Below are 22,532 nucleotides of genomic sequence, written 5' to 3' on the forward strand. Positions count from 1 at the left end.
GAGATCTGAAGATCTTGGTTTGAAGCCTGCTCAGGCAGGAAGTCCATAATTAATGTAATCAATCACACACACAAAAGCTGGAAATAGAAGTGTAGCTCAAGTGATAGAGCGTTCGCTTTGAGCACAGAAACTCAGCAACAGTACCCAGGCCCAGAGTTCAAGCCCTAGGATCAGAAAAATATTAAATAACCGAAGGGGGGGAAAAGTCTGGAGTGATGGCTCAAGTGTCACTAGGGGCTAAAAGCACAAGGCTCTCAGTTTAAAGAATAGTAGTGACAAAAATAAATATAAATGTAGTTAAATATGAATAATATGTGCTATATAGTAATATAAATATAATTTTCACACAGATAAATATGGGCTGGGGCTACAGCTCAGTGACAGAGCACTTGTCTGGCATGCCTGAGGCTCTGGTGTCCATGTGTAGTACAACAAAGCAGGAAGTTAAGCCCCAGGTGCTTTTTTTTGTCTGTTTGTTTGGTGGTCGGGCTTGAACTCTGGGCCTAGACACTGTCCCTGAGCTCTTCAGCTCAAAGCTAGTGCTCTACCACTTGAGGCACAGCACCACTTCTGGTTTTCTAGTGATTAACTGGAGATAAGAGTCTCACAGACTTTAGTGCCCGTTCTGGCTTTGAATCGTGGTCCTCAGATCTCAGCCTCCTGAGTAACTAGGATTATAGGCCTGAGCCATTGGTGCCCGGCAAAGTGCTTTGCTAGCATAGGTAGCTAAGCTCTATGTCAGGAATTTTCCAATCTTGCCAATGTGGCTTCTATATCCACAAGGTAATTTCGTGGTCACTGATGTCTTTTCTTTTTGTCATGGGACTTGAACTTAGGGCCTGAATGCTATCCCTCAGCTTTTTTGCTAAGGATAGTGCTCTACCACTTTGACCCTCAGTTCTAGTTCCAGTTTTCTGGTGGTTATTTGGAGGTAAAAGTCTCATGAAATTTCCTGTCTGGCTGGCTTTGAACTGTGATCCTCGGACCTTGAGTAACTTGGAGTTAGGCTGGAGCCACCAGTGCGTGTTGCCATTGGTGTCTTAAAGGTTCACAAGTTAGGCAAGACACTGGTGGCTCTCAGGCTAGAGCTGAGGATCAAGGTTCAAAGCCAGCCCAGGTAAACAAATCTGAGAGAGTCTTATCTCCATTTAACCAGCAAAAAATCTAGAAGGGGAGGTGAGTGTCTAGTGGTAGAACAACAACAAGTGAGAGCATAAGGCCCTGAGTTCAGGTTCCAGTACAGGCACACACAATAAAAAAAAAAAGTTCATATGTTAGTAGATGTTTCAGGGCTCTATTACCATGGGTAGATACAACAGTGGTGATCAGGTCCTTGGTCTGGCAGGGGGAAAGTCATATGTGATAGTGATTCAATGGATACAAAACGCAGTGCTGTCAAGAACTCAGCCCTTCCCACCTGAGCAAAGCAGCTCCCCCTCAGACATGAATCCCTCTGCAGCAGAGTCCTGAGACGACTTTGGACTGGATCTCAGTGTGCAGAAATCCATGCAGGTCATGGAGTGGGGGTCATGCAGAACAGAGCAGGACTAGAAGCCATGAAGAGTACCGTAGCTGGTGGCTAGAGGGCACTCTAAGGCCAGGTAGGCTGATAGTCCAAAAGTGTAGTGGGGGAGGGGCTAGAGAAACTGATTGTCACCTATCCCAGTCTTCATCTGACATGGTAGATGCTGCATGGGTCCATTCTTCTTAAGTTACCTAAGTGGAGTGCCCAGAAGTGGAGTTGTGGCCCAAGTGGTAGAGCATGAGCCTTGAGCAGAAAAAGGCTAAGGGAAGATGATCCTGCAGACCTCTGCCTCCTACGTAGCTAGGATGGCAGATAGGAACTGGTACTGTCCTGCTTTTACAGATGTGCAAAGATGTTCAGTACTTTAACCTATGTCAAGCGCTATGCGTTGGAACTCAGATTAGAACCCAGTTAGAGCTGGGCATCATGGCCCATGCATGTAATCCTTGCAGCTTCTTGGGTGTGATAGATGAGGATGATGCCATGGTTTGATGCCATGGTTTGATGCCAGTCTGAGTAGAAAAGTTCATGAGAGTTCTTTTCAACTGAGAACTGGACCCAGTGCTGGACACTGGTGGTTCATGCCAGTAATTCTAGCTACTCAGGAGGCTGAGATCTGAGGATTGTGGCTCGAAGACAGCCAGGGCAGGAAAGTCCATGAGATGAAAGCTCATCTCCAATTAATCACCAAAAAAAAAAATCAGAAATGGAGTAGTGGCTCAGTTGGTAGAGTGCTAGCCTTGAGAAAATCCAAGGACAGTGCTCAGGCCCTGAGCCCAAGCCCAGGATTGGAAAAAAAAAAAAAAAGGCTCAGGGACAGTACTCAGGCCCTGAGTTCAAGTCCCAGAACTGACGAGGAGAAGGAGGAGGAGGAGGACAAGGACGAGAACGAGGAGGAAGTGGGCATAGTAACACATACATGTCATCCTAGCTAAACTGGAATTGTAAACAGGTGTTATGATTTAGACCTGTCTAGGCATAAGGTGACACCTTGTTTGAAAAATAACCAAAGCAAAAAGGACTAAGGTTGTGATTCAAGTGGTAGTATACCTAGCAAGACTCTGAATTGCATCTACTGACCATCAAAATAAAATGTTCAGAACACCACAAGTCTATCTGGCTCCTACTGGCTTTAATTACAAGAACAGAGGGAGACATTCTCCAGAGATCTCTTTGCCCTGGCTCATGACTTTGAGCCTGCACTAGGATAGGAGCCCAGTGGTAGAGCACTTACCTAGCAGGTATAAGGTCCTCTGTTTGGTCTACAAACAAAACCCTTATGTATACCTTTATTCATTGTCTAAGCTTTCGTTATTCTTTTTCTTTTGTGTGTCTTGGGGCTTGATCCCAGCTTGGGCACTGTCCCTGAGCTCTTCAGCTCAAGGCTACCACTGCACCCCTGGGCCTGGGCGCTGTCCCTGAGCTCTTCTGCTCAAGGCTACCACCCTACCCTTGAGCCAAGCCCCACTTCCTGTTTTCCAGAGGTTAATTGGAGATAAGAGCCTCGGGTCCTTTTGTTCCCCGGGCTGGCTTTGAACCTTGATCCTCAGGTCTCAGCCTCCTGAGTAGTTAGGATTACAGGCAAGAGCCACCGAGCCCAGCTTTATTGCATAAGCTTTCTGACTGCACTCTCCCAGGCTTTGAAAGCACACTATAACTGGTATTGCATAAAACCAAACATGTGCATCTAGCAACTACAACCGGGTCAAGCAAGTTGGGTCACTGAACATGAAGGAAGCCACAAGTCTGACTGCCTTCTGCTGAATCTAACCAATGGATATGGCCAAGGTCAATTCTATGGACTTCGGGGAATTTGTGGATGTGTTTGGAAATGTCATTGAGCGCTGTCCGCTGATTGCAGCTGCTGTCTGGTCCCAGCGTCCGTTCTCTGACCTAGAAGATCTAGAAAAGCATTTCTTTGCTTTTATTGACATTCTTCCACAATCAGGTAAGGCTTCTGTTAGGAGACTCTCTGGAAAGACAAAGGCTTTCTAATGTTCTTAATGTAGTTGTTTATACTCACCATGTTTCTGTTGCTGTTGCAGTGGAAAGTTTGGCAGATGCCTTGAGATTTAGTAAATCAGGATCAAGTGAGGTCCTAGGCCTATGGTGGATGGAAAGAATCAGAGTGGGCCTGGCTGTGATGAGTCACACCTATAATCCTAGCTGTCCTGGAGGCTGTGATCTGAAGATCATTCAAAGCCAGCCCAGGCAGAAAAGTGTGTGAGATTGTTAGGGCCAATGCACTACCAACATGCTAGAAGTGGAGCTGCGGCTCAAGTAGTAGAGCACCAGCCTGGAGTGAAAAAGCTAAGGGACAGTATCTAAGCCCTGAACTCAAGCCCAGTACAGTATAACACATAAGTGTAATCATAATAATATGAAATAAATAAAGAGCCTTGTGAGCTGTGCTAAAGTCCCTGGTAAATATTAGAGCTGCAAGGTCATGGGGTAAAAAAGCTCTGAGTGAGCCAATGACTGAGCAAAGGTCAGGCTGAGGCCCGCCCACTCTGGGTGTGGCCACCTACTGTAGTCTCAGCAATATCTGCAGGCAAAAGAGGAGATGATGCAATTTGGGGAGATCTTAGGAGCCCAAGGGAAAGAGCAAGTGACTGTCATTTTTATCAGAAAAAGCCACTTTAAATTACCAGGGGAAATAAATTCACTCAGATCAGTGAAGGGGAGAGAGGAGAAACTGAGGAAACCTCTCTGAACAACACAAAACACACTGCTGATTTCTTCTGAGTAAAGACAAGATTGAGACACTCCTGGCTGTGAGGTGAGGAGAAGAGAAGGTGATGATTTAGGAAGATTTAGTGACTGAGATCCGTGACTGAGAAACATAGCTCCACCAAGATCTACAGGGTATGAGAGTACCCATCTTTAATCCCAGCACAGCAGAAGCAGAAGCAGGAGGATTGCAAGTTCAGGGTCAGCCTGGGATACATAGATCCCATTGAGAGAGAGAGAAAAAAAAAAGAATAGCAAGAGACAGAGAGACATAGAAAAGGAAGGAAACTGAGTAGCAGTGGCTCATGCCTATAATCCCAGCTACTCAAGAGGTTGAGATCTGAGGATCACAGTTCAAAGCCAGCTCAGGCAGGAAAGTCTGTGAGACTCTTCTTATATCGAATGAACCACTGGAAAACTGGAAATGGAGCTCTGGCTCAAAGGGGGTGAGTGCTAGCCTTGAGTAAAAATTGCTCAAGGACAGCACCTAGGCCCTGAGTTCAAGCCCAGTGACAGACAAAAGACCAGGGGGAGGGGAGGAGAAAGGCCAAAGATTAGCAGTGTATGTCTCACACATTGTTCTTTACCCTGTGGAAGGCCTGACATACCATCAAGGAGCAAAGACAAGCGGTAAGGGCCACCTCATCCACAGGTAGCCCTCCACAAGACATCTGAGTGTCTCTCTTGTTCCATAACAGCACATCAGCATGGACTGTGGGCTTCTGGTGGTTGCCTGTCACCACGTGAAGGTGGTGTTTTAATTCAATGTAGGCATGTCTAAGAGGAGCAGAGGGTGGTGGGCTAAAGTCAATAGGACAGAAACATTAGGCAACTTCCATCCTTACCTAAGCTAATACTGGGGCATTCTGCTGATGGCACTTTACCATTTCAGCCACATTTCTGGCCTTTTGCTTGTTGATTGGAGATAAGATTTTCTCAGGTTTGCTTGCCCCAGTTGGCTTTGAACTGCAATGCTCAGATCTCAGCTTCCTGAGAAGCATATATGGTGGGTAAGCCACTGGTGTTTGGCTTCTGCTAAGCTGTCTGGCAGGAGCAAGGTGAAAGAAGATGATGAACTTGGGGTCCAGAGACCCAAGAGTTACAGAAATAGCCTAGCTCTAACTGTCTAAGTGAAGAGGTCCTCTGACTTTGTAGCCCAAAGCCTGCAGGATGACCAAGATATCTGTGGGTTATGAGAGTCCAAGCATACAATGTCTGACAGGCAAGTGAGGCTGGCAAAAAGAGATTCTCCTCAGTCATGGTGGAAACTATCTTTAAAATGTTGGCCTGATATTTCTTATATTCAGGGAAGCAAATAAGCAGCTCATCCCTGTCATTTCAGCCCCCATCTCAGGGGGATGAGATCTGAGGATTACAGTTCAAAGACAGCTCAAGTAGGAAAGTGAGACTCTTATCTCCATTTTTTTTATAAGGTGGAAGTGAAGGCATGGCTCAAGTGGAAGAATGCCATCCTTGAGCAAAAGAGCACAAGGCTCTGAGTTAAAGTCCCAGCCTGGGTAATCAATAAATATCAGTAACATTAGTAGAACTTCTCCTGTGTTCCATGCATTTCACAGTTGGAAACTTGTTTCAGACTTCTAGTAGCCCTCAAACATAAATAGCATTATTATCATTTCCCCCACTTTATAGAAGTGAAAACAAGTCGCTCAGCTAGAAAGTGACAGATCTAGAGTTCTAGTAACTGATAGTCAATCTCAATGGTTTTGTTTTGGGCAAGTACTCAAGTTTGAACTCAGTCTTAGGCTTGATAAGCAAGTGCTCTAGCCCTGGAGCCATGCTTCTAGAGCTACTCAGTGGCTTTTGAAGAATTTTCCAGAGAATCCAAAACAAAAGTCTAGAATTGTTTCTAGGGGATTCATTCATTCATTTCCTCAGTTCACATTAATGCTTGACATCATTCAAGGCCTTATGCTTCATTGTTCAGAGTCAATTGCATAGCAGGGTAACATTAGTTAATATAAATCTGTTGTCTACTTGAAAATTTCTTAGAGTGTAGGTTTTATTTATTTTCTGGAGAATCCAGAGCCTCATGCATGTAAGTCAAGAGTTGTGCTGCCAACCTTCTTTTCCAGCTTTAAGTACAGATTTTAAATGTTCATATCATCAAAATGTAGGTGTGGGTGGGGCAACATTAGCTCATGGCTATAATCCTAACTACCCAGAAGGCTGAAATCTGAGACTCAAAATGTAAAGCCAGCCTGGGAAGGAAAGTTCATGAGACTCTTATCTGCAATTAATCGCCAAAAAAGAAGAGGAGTTTTGGCTCAGGTGGTAGAGTCCTATCCTTGGGAGAAAAAAAAAACACTCAGGTACAGTGCCCAGGCCGAGGCCCAAAGTTCAAACCTCAGGACCATCACACACACACAAATAGGTATAGGAGAGGATGGGTATGCTAAATAGTTTGATGCTGTCACTTCCCAGTCTACATGTATGAGAAGGCATAGAGTTATGCATCCTAAACTCATGTGAGTTTTACCCCCCAAAACCCAGAAAATAGAGTTTATTGAATAAACTAACGTCTGTCTTTGCAAGACAAGGAGAAAAATTGGTATAACACAGTCTTTGGACCCTCAAACTAAAGGTGACCTTGGAAGGTACACAGTCCACCTGACTGTACTTGGTGGTGCATATCTGTAATTTCAACTATTCCAAAGGCAGAGCTAGGACTGAAGTTCTGAGACAACCCCAACAGAAGATTAACAAGACTCCATTTCAATAAACAAACAAACAAAATCTGATGGCTACTGGACTGTGATCTGAGTCTGGCTGAGAGGGGATAAAAAAGGAAGACTACCTTAAAATAAAGCAAACACACACACACACACACACACACACACACACACACACACACACACACACACACACACACGGTGTGTAGAATGTATAGAAAACTTTAGTCCATAGATTTCGCCCTTAGTACTGTTTTCAAAAACAGTGGGCACTGGTGGCTCACGCCTGTAATCATAACTACTCAGGAGGCTAAGATCCGGGGATCTTGATCCCAAGCCAGCCCAAGCAGGAAAGTCCAGGAGGCTCTTGTCTCCAATAAACTACTCAGAAAAATCTGGAAGTGGCACTGTTGCTCAAGTTGTAGAGTGCTAGCCTTGAGCAAAAGAATCTCAAGGACAACAAACACCCAGGCCTAGAGTTCAAGCATCAGGAGCTTCACAAAAAGAAAAAATTTAAAAAAAAAAACAGAGGGAGAGGCAGGAAACATAGAAGCTCATTTTCAACAGAAAACTGAACATTCTGTTTCTAGAATGCTAGTAGGGACTATCTTGGGTGTGCTATGATGAGAAGTGGCCAGTAGATGGCAGTACAGGATTACTATTTAGCTCCAGCTCTAAGGGCAAAAGATCTCTAGCTAAATCAGTTCCCATGGAGCCATGAAACTAGTACACACACACACACACACACACACACACACACACACTGCACATGCACTCACACACACTTCAAACCAATTCAAGGCTAATTTGTGCTGGATTCTAGCTCCAGCACATCTTCCCCAAATAAAATGCCTCTGCCTCTGTCTCTCTCTCTGTGTGTGTCTCTCTCTGTATCTGTCTCTCTGTCTCTTTCTGTGTATCTCTGTATCTCTGTTTGTCCCTCTCTCTCTGTCTCTGTCTCTGTCTTTCTGTCTCTCTGTCTCTGTCTCTCTCTCTCTCTCTCTCTCCCTCTTCCTCTCTGTTTTTCTCCTGCTTCCCCTCTCTGATGCTAAGGATCACACTGAGGGCTTCGCCCATGCTAAGTAAGCAAGCACTCTAACACCCCTTTGTGGCATTTCGGAATTACAGTAACACCATTACTTTAAATATATTAGAAAGCTGGGCACCAGAGGCTGAGATCTGAGGATTGTGATTCAAAGCCAGCCCAGGCAGGAGAGGAGTCTGTGAAACTTTTTTTTTTTTTTCCTGGTAAGTCTTGGGGCTTGAACTCAGAGCCTGGGTGTTATCCCTGAGCTTTTCTACTAAAGACTAGAGCTTTATCACTTTGATCCACAGATTCACTTGTGGTTTTCTGGTGGTTAAATGGAGATAAGAGTCTCAAGGAGAAAGTCCAAGGACAGTGCCCAGGCCATGAGTTCAAGCACGAGGACGAAGGTGGGTGGGGGGGAGAAGAGTCTCATGGACTTTCCTGCCTGGCTGGAAAGACCTCAGATCTCAGCCTCCTGTGGAGCTAGGATTACAAGTGTGAGCCACCGGGTTAAGTTCTGTATGCTGTTTATCTCCACTTAACCACCTAAAAACCAGAAGTGGAGCTGTGACTCAAAGTGGTAGAGAGTGCTAGCCTTGATCAGGAATGCTCAGAGACAGCACCAGATCCTGAGTTCAAGCTCCACTACTGATAAAAACAAAAACCATAACAACCCTCTAACTGACTAGAGAGCATAGTCAGTAAAGATTAATGAAGAAATTAGATGTGAATACTTTCCTTAGAATACAGACTACAGGTTTAAATCATTCTATTAAAATATGTTGATATGGCCTAGATGTTATTCCATGGCCGAGTGCCTGCTTAACATGTGTTAGGCCCTGGACCCATCCCTAGCACTAAATAAATAAATAAACAATATATGCTTATTTAGCCCAAAAAGATAACACTCCTTAAGACATATGTAATCCGGCACTTGTTTGCTTGTTTGTTTTTCCAGTGCTGGGGATTGGATGCTAAGCCTCACACACATTAGACCAACACTGTACCAGATATATCCAAGTGTCCACCACCTATGTCCAGGCATTGGTCTGGCATTGAACAGTGAACAAAACAACTTTCTACTTTCCATGAAATTCCATTCTAGCCAAGACAGGTGGGATTAATATGTCAATGTAACTATTTCAGGTTCTACAAAAGGTTAAACACACTGTCCTTGGACTTTCTCAAGGCTAGAGCTCTACCACTTGAGCCACAGCACCACTTCCAGCTTTTTCTATGTATGTGGTACCAAGGAATCAAATCTGGGTCTTCGTGCATGCTAGGCAAGCACTCTACCACTAGCCCAAACTCCCAGCCCCTCACAGGAAGTTTTTGCTGAGGAAGGACTACCTTTCTTTTTTCTTTCCTTCTTTTTTTTTTCTTTGTGCATGTGCATGTGTCAGTCCTAGAGCTTGAACTCAGAGTCTGGGCACTGTTCTTGAGCTTTTGTACTTAAGACTAGCACTCTGTCACTTCAGACACAACTCCACTTCTGGGGTTTTAGTGAGATAGTTAATTTTCCTGTTTGAGCTAGCTTCAGACCGAGATCCTCAGATGTCAGCTTCCTGAGTAGCTAGGATTGTGGGTGAGAGCCATCGGTGCCCAGCTAAGAAGGTCTTTCTTAAGGTGTAGAACTTAAAATTAGAGCGAAAGGAGAAGAAGACAATCAAGGTTAAAGATGATCTTAAGAAAACTGATTTCAAACACCATAAAAATGGAAGAAAAAAGCTGATCACTGGGGGCACACACCTATAATCTTAGCTACACAGGAGCCGGAATATGAGAATCAAGCTTTGAAAGTAGCTTGCACAGGAAGGTCCTTGAGAATCTTATCTCCAATTAACCAGCAAACAGCTGGAAGTAGAATTGTGGCTCAAGTGGTAGAGCACCAGGCTTGAGCAGTGTGAGGCTCTGAGTTCAGGCCTTAGTATTGGCACAAAAGGAAGAAAAGAAGGAAGGAAGGAAGGAAGGAAGGAAGGAAGGAAGGAGGGAGGGAGGGAGGGAGAGAAAGAGAGGGTGGGAGAAGATCCTGAAATAGGTGTGAATTAAACATTTTGGAGGCACAGGAAGTCCAAGGTAGTTAGAGGAAAAAGGAGGGTAGAGGATGCAGGTAGGGAGATGGTAAAAGAAGCAGGCAACCATGAACTTCACAGGAATAACAGAGTTTGAGAGCTAGGGCTCGGGTTGAGTGGTAGTGAGGCTGTGCAAAGCCCTGGATTCTGTCCCCAGCAAAACATATGGGGTGGGGTGGGGAGCAGAGAGAGATCTATTTTTTTTTTTTTTTAGAAAAGTCATATAGGTGCTACATGAAACACAGGAAGAGCCAGTCCAGGGCTGTCACTGTTTAGAAACTGACAGACAGGCTGGGAGTTTGGCCTAGTGGTAGAGTGCTTGCCTAGCATGCATGAAGACCCAGGTTTGATTCCATGGTACCACATACATAGAAAAAAAGCTAGAAGTGGTGCTGAGGCTCAAGTGGTAGAGCTCTAGCCTTGAGAAGTCGAAGGACAGTGCTCAGGCCTTGGGCTCAAGCCCAGGCCTGGCAAAAAGAAAAGAAAAGAAAAGAAACTGACAAAGTTGCTTAGATTAGGATGAGATCTGTAGGGAAATCATTGAATTCCTGGAATAGATGTCAACAAGTTTTTTGGGGGGAGTGTATTTGGTGGGAGGGAGTAGATCAGAATAAAGAAATGAAGACTAACTTATAAGGCCTGAGCACTGTCCTTGGACTTTCTCAAGGCTAGAGCTCTACCACTTGAGCCTCAGCACCACTTCTGGCTTTTTTCTATGTACGTGGTACCAAGGAATCGAACCCGGGTCCTCGTGCATGCTAGGCAAGCACTTTAACCACTAGGCCAAACTCCCAGCCTAATTTATAAGTTTTTATTCTGACCAAATAAGAGGGAGATGGTGCCTTCTCCAGACCAAGTGGATGTAGAATTGAGAAGTTGGAATGAGGAAGGAAACTTAAAGTCCAAGCTGCTTTATAACCATCCAAATGGAAGTGCTTCATGCTCTGTGGCTCCTAACAGTGGAAAGCTCAATAACTGGGTGTGGATGACCACTGGATGACATTCAAACCATACAACTACCATGGTGGCTCATACCTCTAAGCCCAGCTACTCTGGAGGGGAATCCCAGAGGTTCACAGTTTGAGGCCAGCCTGAGGGAGAACATTAGTTAGACTCCCTTTCAACCAATAAGCCAAGTATGAGGCAGTCCCAGACAAACATGAGATCCTATCTGAAAATAACTAAGAACAAAAAAAAGGGTTGGGGACATGGCTAGGTGATAGAGTGCTTAAGAAGTAAAAGACCCTAAGATAAAATCCCCTTACCATCCAAGCAACTAACTAAACAAGCAAAAGCCTATAAATGGAATAATGACACTTACTGAATCCATGTGAATGGAGAAAGGATGAGCTGTGAGTTACAGCAACCTGAGCAATTCATTATGATTAATTTTTTTGTGTGTATGAAGATATTGGAGCTTGGACTCAGAGCCTTGTGCTTTTGCTTGCCAGTTTCTTTCAAGGCAAGGCATTCTATATCTTGAGCCACACCTCCCTTTCGGACTTTTCACTGGTTAATTGGAGATGAGTGCCTCTTAGATCTGTTTGCCTTGGTTGACTTCAAACTGGCATCCTCTACTTAGGAACCTCCTGAGTACCTAGGATTAGAGGCACGAGCCTCTTTCCAAGGTCATTTCAATATTAACCCGGCAGAGCAAGCGAAAAGGAGTCAGGCAACCTCTCCAAAAGCACAGGAGAGAAGACCATCTACAAGGTCTACATCTACATCTCTAGAGGTTAGAAAGGAAGAGAATGATCCAGAAACAATCACATGCCTATAGCAAGACTGTGTCTCAAAACAGACACGTAGGAAGAAGAGGATGGTGGAGAAGTAGTTTTTGTGCTTCATCACAATGTCTGCCATTTAGACCTTGACTAGTGCAGCTGGTTTGTGGGTGGGACTGGAACCTGGACACAGGACCCTTGGGAAGAGGTTAGGAAGACAAGAAGAGAGGAGGAGCAGAGAAATAAGGAAAGACTGGAGGACAGCAGAGCATCCTGGGAGGGCTTTAATTTTGCTTAGGAGCTGAATGATCATAAGGCACGGTGTGTGTGGCTGAGGCTGGAGGAAGGGGTATCTGAAATGGCAGATGCAAAATCTTTAAAAAGGGAAGAAGGACTGACTTCTGGCACACGGTGCAAAGACTGATTTCTGCTAAAAGCAAATATGTGAGGGGGCACTTAAGAGAATATACACAGTGAGTACAGATATGGACAGGCAAGAAGACTAATTACAGGGCTAATTATTGGTCAGTGGCCATGGTGGCCTGCCTTTCCTAATCCTATGGGAACCTGAGGCATATTCTTCAGGAATCCTTTATGTGCAGATTCCAGTTCCAGGTTTCGAGCATATGATACACTTCTACAATGGCGTCTCTAGATGTGACAAAGTTAGACTATCCAAAGGCAGTGGCTCACATCCATAATCCTAGCAACTCAGGAAGCTGAGATCTGAAGATCATGGCTCAAAGCCAGAACACTGTTTGTTTTGTTGCTTTGTTTTGTTGTCTATCATGGGGCTTGAACTCAGGCTTTGTCCCAGAGCTTTTTTTTGCTCAAGGCTACCACTTTACCACTTTGAGCCATAGCTCCTTTTCTGGTTTCCTTGTGCTTAATTAGAGATGAGAGTCTCACAGACTTTCCTGCCTGGGCTGTCTTTGAACTGTGATCCTCAGATCTGAGCCTCTGGAGTACCTAAGATTACAGGCATGAGCCACCATGAGACTCTTACCTCTTACCCACCACCCCCCCAAAAAAAAACTCCAGAAGTTGGGGCCGGGAGTTTGGCCTAGTGGTAGAGTGCTTGCCTAGCATGCACAAAGACCTGGGTTCGATTCCTCGGTACCACATACCTAGCAAAAAGCCAGAAGTGGAGCTGTGGCTCAAGTGGTAGAGCCCTAGCCTTGAGAAAATCCAGGGACTGTGCTCAGGCCCTGAGCCCAAGCCCAGGACTGGTAAAAAACAAAAAACAAAAAAAACAAAAAACAAAACAACCCAGAAGTGGAGGTGTGGCTCCACTCCAGGGGTGGAATACCAGTCTTAAGCAAAATAGCCAGAGTCATGCACACACACACACACACACACACACAATTTCAAGAGTGACTGAAGAACAGCCTCAGAGCAGGGACTTGCTCTAAGCACTGTGGGAGAGCTTGGGCATTGGGGGCAGACAGCACTTGAGGATACAGGAAAATGGTCCACAAGCCTCCCTCTGGGGTCAATGGCCTCAGCTGAGGGTACCTGGGGATACAATACTGGTGTAAGTTGATGGGATCCTTGCTATGTGGGCTGGCGCTACAGCATCGGCCCCTGAAGTGGCAGTGGTTTGCGATAAAGCAAGTGAAGTCTGAGGCTGGTTCTGTTTCATCTAAGTAAGTAAGCTATTATCACCTACCCAAACTGCTGCTTGTTCTGTGGTGTTGAAAGGTGTGTGTGTGTGTGTGTGTGTGTGTGTGTTTTAAATTTCAGTTCCTCTTTTCTTTCAGTCTATTCCTCTGCCCTTTGCTCTGCCCTTTTCATGTCCTCCTTTCTCTTCTCCCTCCTCTCCTCCTCTCAAGAGTGGAAAACACATGTTCAGTCCTAGGCAAACATTAACCTAGGGCGGGTGATGCTTTCAAGAGGGGAGATAAACCCTAGGGGGAGTCAGAAGTGAGGTACAAGGGCTGCAAAGGCAGGAGGCAGGTCTGGTGTGCACTGCACACCCGCCAGGGGGAGGGGTTGGGGGGAGGAACTGGCAGGGGCGGTTAGAGGTCAGCACCCCCTCCCATACCAAATAACTCCCCAATGCTTGCTGGTCTAGAGAGAGCAATAAATAGGAGGTTGGAGCCCCCTAACTGAGCAAGGGGAAGGAGGGGCAGCTTTGAAAGTGAATGAAGAGGAGTTTGGGGTGGTCTTTCCTAGGCTGGGTAGTCAGAATGCACAGTTCCTTCTTCTCCCAAGCCCTGTGCTTTTGCCCCTGGTTTACTTGGTGGACTTGGGAGAAGACGGGGTGCTGAGCCTCGTGGCATAGACAACCCCATGCCCACTCCCCAAGGTGGGAAATTTAGCACCCACATTTTCACACCACTTCTGAGGAGGCTGGACTCTGGGACTCCTGTCTGTTGAGACTGGAGGGTAGAACACTCAGGAGAGAGGTTTGTAAGCAATGGTGGTAGCCAACTGGGATTTGTGGTGATGTAGGTTTTGGTGTTAGTTTTTGTTCCTAGTACTGGGGCTTGACTTGCAGACCTGGGCACTGTCCTTGAGCTTTTTTACTCAAGGCTGGCACTCTACTGCTTCAGCAATGGCTCTACTTCTGGCTTTTTGTTGCCTGGGGTTAAGAATCTCAGGGATTTTTCTACCTGGGTGGCTTTGAGACGTCTTCAGATCTCAGCCTCCTGTGTAGTTAGGATTGCAGGTGTGAGCCATGGCCCCTGGCTTGAGATTTGCTTCGAATATCCTTTCACCTTTTAGGGACAATCTGGTCCCTGGAAGCCACTTTTATTTTGGAGTGGAAGGTCCCAGGGCAGTCAGCTTAGTGACTAGGGCGGGTCACCTAACCTCCTCAAATCCTCCCCATCTTGCCCTCTTCTTCCCTAGCTTCCAGGACTTTGGTTCTGTAAGTTTGGTGGCATAAGTCTTACACCCTTTTATTGCTGGCTTGTGAAGGTGGGGTAGAGTGGTGTGGAAGACTACAAGATTTGAGAAAGAGAAGGCTACACCATAATTACAAGTTCTTTTTAAGACATCATTTATTAAAGGATGTTTTCATTTGTTTCTCATTACCAACAGAACCACTCACATATTCCCACGTCTTCTTGAGTCAGAAAAAAGCCAGGTACTTCCTGTGGCACCACAATTCAGTCCCTAGATTTAACTACATTAATTAATAACAATGAGTTACATTTATGGGCACTAAACACTATGCTTGAGGTAAATGAAGGGCCTCTGATCCTCACAGCTACTCAGCAAGTTAGGTGTTGTCCTCATGGTAAAGCTCACCTTAGCTGAGATCATGCCTCACCTGCAAAGTTCTACTTCCTTGGAGTGAAGTAAAGTGATTGAACTGGCTCAAAAGCAATCCTCTGAGTTGGGAATTCAAATCTCAGATACCACACCAAAGCTTTCTGATGTTAAATCTAGAACAAGCTTTCTTCCATGAAAACCAGCTCTTTGTGATTTATAACCAGAGAAAAGGAATTACACACACACACGCGCACACACACACACACACACACACACACACACACACACACACACACACACAGGCAGAGTCGCCAGCAAAGTGGGTGGTGGTGGGTGGGCGTCATTTTCCTAAGAAAAGGAAATGGGTTTCTTTGCAGTTTGTGAGGCACTTTGGATGCTTGATTCTAGAAACCCAAAACTCACACTTCGGGTCACAAAATCTTGGGCATTTATTTGCCAAGTCCCCCCCTCCAACATACTCCCCCCACATCCCCGGAGCCACCCCGCCCCTCCCGAGCTCCTTTGGAGCAGAATGAAACCCACTGCAGGGCTTGGCAGGAAGTCTTCGGGCCCTCGCGTCCGGCCCCTTTCAACATCAAAGCCCCCCTGAGAGCAAAGAGGACTTTGAAAAGATACGAAAAGCTCGGGCTCCCTTATCGCCCGTCCTCGCTCTCTCCCTCCGAAGCAGGTCGTAAATTCCGAGCCCGGGCGGCCGCCCCTTCTCCCCTCCACTCCTCTCGCCTCAAGGTCTCAGAGAACAAACCTGTCACTCCTGCCCCGCCCCTGTGTCCCAATCGCAGCCGAATGTTAGCGGGGACAGAGGGGCGCGGGGTCCCCTCTTCTTTGGAGACACCCCAGCCCGAGGGTGGAGGGGTGTTGGGGTGGGGGGACCCAGCTTTTTTTTTCTCAGTCTCCTTCAGGGCTGGGCCGGGTTGCCCACCAGACCGGGTCTGCAGGCAGCATCCCTGCTGCTCTCCCTGCTGCGCTGCGCTCTGGCCTCAACCCAACTCCAGCTTGTTTGTCCCTGCTTCTCCGGCAGGCCAAGAGGGCATCCTGCGTTGCCACCCGGATCTGGCGGGTCGCGAGCAACAGCAGGGCACGCTCACAGCCGAGTCTCAACGAGAGCAGAGCAGCGCGGGCCTGACGAGCCTGGGCGCGGAGGATCGCCTGCGGTTGGCCGAGCTCAACGTGCAGTACCGCGCGCGCTTCGGCTTCCCCTTCGTGCTCGCCGCGCGTCTCCGCCACCCGGCTGGGGTGCTCCGGGAGCTGACGCGCGGGCTGCAGTGCCCGCCCGAGCTCGAGCTGCGCACCGCCCTGGGCGAGGTGAAGAAGATCGGCCACCTGCGCCTCGCCGATCTGCTCCCCTCAGATCCCAGCAGGATGTAGCGGGCATTGAGGGCGGGGGGGGGGGGGGGGACCCTTTGCATTCCCTTGAGGGCCACCTGGCGCTGTGCTCCCTGCCAGGGGAAGCTGATCTGAAACAGCATCCGCCGATTTGCACAAAGGAAGTGGAGAACTGAGGCAGGCACACCTGTAATGAATCCTTTGGTTCCGTCTCCCCCACGCGCACGCGCTGCCAAAATATCTATATAGTTTAGGCCCCTTCCCTCGATCGATCCAGCTCACTGCTTCAACTTTTTTGCACTGGCTTTGCGGCACGAGCTTTTTGTGGATCCACTCCCCGATCCCCCCCAAGAGCCTATCCGGCTCTCATTGGTTCCCTTCCCCGATCCTGCTATGTCTGAGCTGCCAAACAAAACGAATGAAAGGGGAATGTTTTATTCCACAGCCGTTTGTCTTCTTGTTTGTTCTTCTTTTCCTACTTCATTTTATTGTACCTGACCCATATAAATGGAAATGATTCCCCGCTCCCCGGACACTTAGGAAAGTTTCAGTTGACAAAGCAGATCGCTGACCTTGGTCCAGGGCAGAGAGGAGCGCAGGAGCATGTAAAGCGCCTTGGACAAGGTAGAATCCTGCCACTGGCCAGCGGTGGCCAGCGATGGGAGAGGTGTCCCCGCTCAGACGAACGAGTAGTTAGTTAGCTGTTACTTCCCCGTTACTTCAGGGCCTCCTGGTCCCCAGCCTGGGGAATCTGCAGGCTAGAGCAAAGGGTCTCCTGTCTCTCCTGCGAGCGCGCTGCGGAGTGCACAGAGCTTTTCTGGGAAAGCATCGGTTATTGAAATAATATACTTTAGGCACTGCTGGCTGTTATGGATTCCATAGTTACCGTAGTACGGATAGAAGGAAGTCCGTACCAACAAAACTCTCCTTTCTGTATTCTGCCATGGCAAACTGGGCCAAAGTGGAGTGGGGTAGCCCCTGTAGCAATAAACAGGTAAAGAAAGTCAGCTTGCTGGAGTAGCCCACCTCTGTGTGTGTGTGTGTGTGTGTGTGTGTGTGTGTGTGTGTGTGTCTATCTTTGTCTCTCTGTCTCTGTCTCCCTCCCATTCTCTCTGCCTCTGTCTCTTGTGTTCTGTCTATCTCTCTCAGACACATAAAAGAACCCCCCCCAAAAAAAATACTACTCATGCTTCTGTTGGACAAAAAGAAACAGCATTTGAGTGCTGGGTAACACTGCCCCTGAGAGGGGAAGACAGGTTTGGAGATGTCAAAGTCATGGACTTCCATGAGTATTCCATCTTGCTCTGATTAGTTATTAGAAGAGCAAAACACAAAAGCCAAACAAAGCAAAACTTTTTTTTAAAATCTTTTTTTCACATAGTGCTTCTCCATGGCACTCTTGGTCCTAGAGATGAGGCACTATATACACAAATAAATCCTCCCTGGGGCACTCAGAGTTTTAGTACAGGAATCTATTGTTCTCTCTCATCTCCCCCGGGGTCCTTGTAAGGGGGGGGAGGAGAAGCTGGTGACACAGGAAGGGTGCCAACCAGGCAGAGAGCCGCTGAGGGCTTTCTCCCACCCTCCCAGACCTGAGCCGCTCCGAAGTGGAGGCCTCCAGCGATCTGTACTCAGGGCCCTGAAAGCATAAGGGTTGTGTCCCGGGCCTGGGGCTGTGTGATCTCTAATTTGGAGGATTTCCAAACAGCAGGATCTGCTGTTGGTGAAGATGGTTTAAAAAGAAAAGGGAAAAGAAAACACAAAACTAGAATGTAAATACCGTAAGCAGGGCCAAGAATCCTTAGCGCCTCCTCTATTCAAAGGTATCCCGCCCAGCCCTGGGGGCCACTCCAATGCTTAGATAAATGGACTCTAAAATACAGAGCCCACGCTCTTTATGTAAATGTATGCGAGCAAAGATGCGAAGAATCCACCGGGGCGAGATTCCCCGCGGTATTTTCAACCCTAGTGTAGATGCGATCTGGAGCTCGCGGGCACCGCCGCACTGGCGTCTCCAATTACACAATTACGCTTCAAAGCTTCTCCGGGAAATGGCTTATTCCTGCGGGAAAGAGCTGGGAAGGGCAGTTTGCTAGATCTGTCCCTTTCTGGGGAGCTGCTGGGACCCAGAGCTCTTTGCCCCAGGCCTCTTCCAAGGACGCCCGAGCCAGCACCACTATCAGGACGACGCGGGACGCGGGCTCCAGCCTCCAGTGGCTTTGACTTTCCTCTTGCAGAGGATCGAAGAGACCGAAGTCATTTCTTGTGTGGCCCGGTCACCTGTGGCTCCTGCCCGTGTGGCAGGGCAGTTTTCTTTGGCCACATCTTGGTTCACACAGTGACAAGCAAACCCTAGGCTTACTGGCGCAAACACATCCTCATTTTCGCTCTCTGGTGCTCAGGATGCGGGAGGGAGGGGTCCCCGGATGTGGACCACAGCGCTCCTGCCAACCGTGTGGTGGGGGGGGGGGGGTGGAAAGAGACTGTCCTCTGCCAACGTCAGAGGACACAGAAAGGACTGGTCTGCACCAGAGTGAATAACGAATTCGTTAAAAAAAAAAAAAAGAATAAAGACAGAAAACGAAAAGAGCCACTATGACAACGCTAGGAAGAACTGGAGGGTGACACGTTGATTTCAATGTCTGTAAGCTCATAATCCCATCATTGACACACCCAGAGCAGGTGGGGGGTGGGTTAGGTGATTGGCAAAGCCCTTATAAATAAATAGCCAAAACTAAGCAGGCCAGTACAGCTTGTAAAGGGATGGAAGAATGGGCCTCAGGCTAGGAATTCAGGAGGAATTCTGAGCTTGTCAGTCACCTATATAAGTAGGAAATTAAAGATGGATATATATATAATACATGCATACATATATGTATGCATGTGTGTATAAATCACAAAACCTAGGCATAGTTTTGTTTATTTTAAATGGACATGTTTCCAGGATCAACCACTAAATATTAGTCCTTTGACTCAGAAGAGTCCTTTTCAGAATACACAAGTAAATGGAGTGCTAGTGGCTTATACCTGTAATCCTAGCTACTCAGAAGGCTAAGGTTTGAGGATTGTGATTGGAAGCCAGTCTGGGCAGGAAAGTTGATGAGATTCTTATTTCTAATTAGCCATCAGAAGACCAGAAGTGGTGGTGTGGCTCAAGAGGTGGAGCACCAGCCTTGAGGGAAAAAAAAAATCTAAGGGACTGTACTCAGGCCTTGAGTTCAAGCCCCAGTAATGGCACAAAAAGAACAGAAATGAAGGAAGGAGAAAGAAAAGTAGACAGATGAATAGATGCCCGTTTGAAAGAGTTCTGGTGTGGAATTTTTGAGAGAAATGGATCATTCAATACAATGAAAAATCGCATCTAGCAGGTAACTAAAGGAAAGAAAGTGGTCAGAATTATGGCAAGTGGTCAGACTCCTGTGAGTCTGTGGGATTATGGGGTGGAGGGGCAGGGTGGAGTGTTCTGAGTCCCTGAATCATGCAGTCCAGTTTTGTGTTGGGATTGTGTTTCCAGGGTGGCACCAGCAGCCATAGTAATAATTAACAGCTGTGTAAGCTCCTGTGGGTCACCAAGAACATGCATATAGGTGTTCATTGAAGTTTAGATACTAGAATAGCTAGCTGTTGAACCTTAGGAAAATTCCCTAACCTCTCTGGGCCTCAGCTTCTCTGTTATTATACAGATTCTAAAACCCCTGATTCCCCTTTAAGAAATCACTTGAGAGTGAAATGTTCATTTGAGTTACTTGCCTATCAACCACAGAAAACCTCCTTCCTGGGAACAGATTTTCATATGACAAACAAAGGTCATTCGAGACACAAGACAATGGTGAGCGAACAAATGTTCATTGAAGGCCCAAGTGGAAGCCTTGTAGTTATGTTTGGCTGGTGACTGACTGGGAATCAGTCTCCTCTCTGGCATCAGTAAGTTTCCTGGGAGTGGAAGTCGAAGCTCCTGACTTTCAGGGGGAGGGGAGACCCCCCCCCGCCCTGTGCTTCCCTCCTGGGATTACAACCACTGTCTCTGCTCATCCTATCACAAAGAATTAGAGTGCAGTATTCAATGTGTCCATGCACCCTAATTTCAGAACAAAGGAGGAAAATGGGCAACTACTATTTATTTGCATGACTTTCACTCAATGAGTGAAACCAATTTCTTTAATGTGCATGTGCCTCTGTGCCTCTGGGTGTGTGTGTGTGTGTGTGTGTGTGTGTGTGTGTGTGTGTGTGTGTGCCAATACTGGGGCTTGAATACAGGGCCTGAGCACTATTCTTGAGCTTTCTTGCTTTTTGATACTACCAGTTGAGACCTGACTCCACTTTTTGGTGGTTAATTGGAAGTAAGCATCTCACAAACAAAGATGGCCTCAACTTGTGATTCTCAGATCTCAGCCTCCTGATTAGCTAGGATTACAGGTATGAGCATATAGGTACCTGGCTGCAAAACTAATTTTTATGCCTAAACTTTATTCTTTTTCCTCTCTCTCTCTCTCTTTCTCTCTCTCTCTCTCTCTCTCTCTCTCTCTCTCTCTCTCTCTCTCTCTCTCTCTCTCTCTCTCTCTCTCTCTCTCTCTCTCGTAATTTTCTTTGATCCTCCTGAGTGTGAGGAACATATGAGGAGTATATTTTGCATAGAAAATCCAAAGGAGGGGCCTGGGGTTTGGCCTAGTGGTTAAAGTACTTGCCTAGCATGCATGAAGACCTGGGTTCAATTCCTCGGTACCACATATATAGAAAAAAAGCCGGAAGTGGTGCTGAGGCTCAAGTGGTAGAGCTCTAGCCTTGAGAAAGTCCAAGGACAGTGCTCAGGCCCTGAGCTCAAGCCCAGGACTGGCAAAAAAAAAAAAAGCCAAAGGAGGAGCTGGAGTATTTCCTGCCTTGGATCAGAAATCTGGGCAGCCCCTGGGTGAGGGGCATGGTACCGATGTGCTTCCTTCTGTGCTCTTGCATCTCAGCCTCAGTGGCAAACTCAGTCCACAATGGTTTCCTATGGATCTGGAAACCTTTCCTTCTCAAGATCTAGAGAGTCAAACTCCCAGAGGACTTGGGAGGAAAACATTCTTCACTGGCTAGACATGGCCACATCTGTTTCTGCCAATGAAGCCAGAGCAGCTGTGGGCAGCTGCGGCTCCTCTGAGCTGTTCAGGATGGACTCCATTGTGACTTGAGGGACTGGACAGGTGGTGGACTCTTGGGAGGCTTGGCAGAAAGGACAGTGGTATTGATCTTCCTCCCTGGGATGTTAGCAGAGTGGTGGTGGCAGGGGAGGGGTATCGGGGTCAACTCATCCATTATTGAACCTTTCTTTGTGTGAGTGGGTTGCCCATTGAGTGGAATGGCTGAAAGATTCTCTGAACTCCACATTAAGTAGTGATTGCACATTTTTTTCCACAGCCCAATGGACTACTAATCTGAATAATTTCATTTGAAAATGTAGTTTTCCTTCTCACTCTTCCTTAGTGACCCTGGGGATAGATCTCTGTCATTACAGAGTGACGGTTCCAGGAGCAAGAAGAGGGTTTGCGGGAGGGTTGTTTATGTGGACAAATAGCAGGATGCCGATGTTTCATGTATATTATCCTAGCTACTGAGTAGGCTGAGATCTAAGGATCTTGGGTCAAAGCTTGTCTAGACAAGAAACTGTGTGAAACTCTTAGGTCCAATTAACCACCAAAAAGCCAGAAGTAGAGCTGTAGTGTAAGGCGTAGAATCCCAGCCTGGAGCAAAAAAGCTAACAGATTGTACCCAGGCTCTGAGCTCAAGCTCTACTACTACTATTACAACACACACACACACACACACACACACACACACACGCTGGACTTTCATGCTAAAGTGGGTGGGGTCAGCTTTCTCTGGGTTAGGTGGGTCACATAATCCCCAGTTTCCAAGACTCACAACTGTGGGGCAGAGCAGGGTCTCCTCACCTGGAGCAAACATTGGGGACCTTTGAGCAGGGAGGGAGCTGCGTCAATGATCTATGGATTTAAGGAGTGTCTCATCTGCCTGCCAGAGCAGCCTGCCCCTTCCGGCAGCCTCCAGCCTACCCAGGCAGCCCCAGCCCAGCCCAACAGCTAGGAACCTGGAAGCTAGGACCCTCTTCAAGGAATGTGGGATGGCCTCTCTACTGTGCAACAAAGAGACATCATCCCTTTGATAACTGAATCAGGCAGCCACGGTGCTTTATTTACTGGATCTCCT

General features: G+C 47.0%; 1 protein-coding gene across 1 annotated transcript; it reads left to right on the plus strand.

Annotated features, from left to right (window-relative positions):
• Positions 1–3,254: 3,254 nt before the first annotated feature.
• Positions 3,255–16,373, plus strand: Urad (ureidoimidazoline (2-oxo-4-hydroxy-4-carboxy-5-) decarboxylase). Its single transcript, XM_090341747.1, has 2 exons — positions 3,255–3,473; positions 16,027–16,373. Exons 1-2 carry the CDS (start codon positions 3,299–3,301, stop codon positions 16,371–16,373), a joined length of 522 nt encoding a protein of 173 aa, XP_090197873.1. The 5' UTR covers positions 3,255–3,298.
• Positions 16,374–22,532: the final 6,159 nt, after the last annotated feature.

Source organism: Megascapheus bottae, chromosome 11 (assembly GCF_031878675.1).
Source record: "Megascapheus bottae isolate mThoBot1 chromosome 11, mThoBot2.hap1, whole genome shotgun sequence".
Taxonomy (NCBI): Eukaryota; Metazoa; Chordata; class Mammalia; order Rodentia; family Geomyidae; genus Megascapheus; species Megascapheus bottae.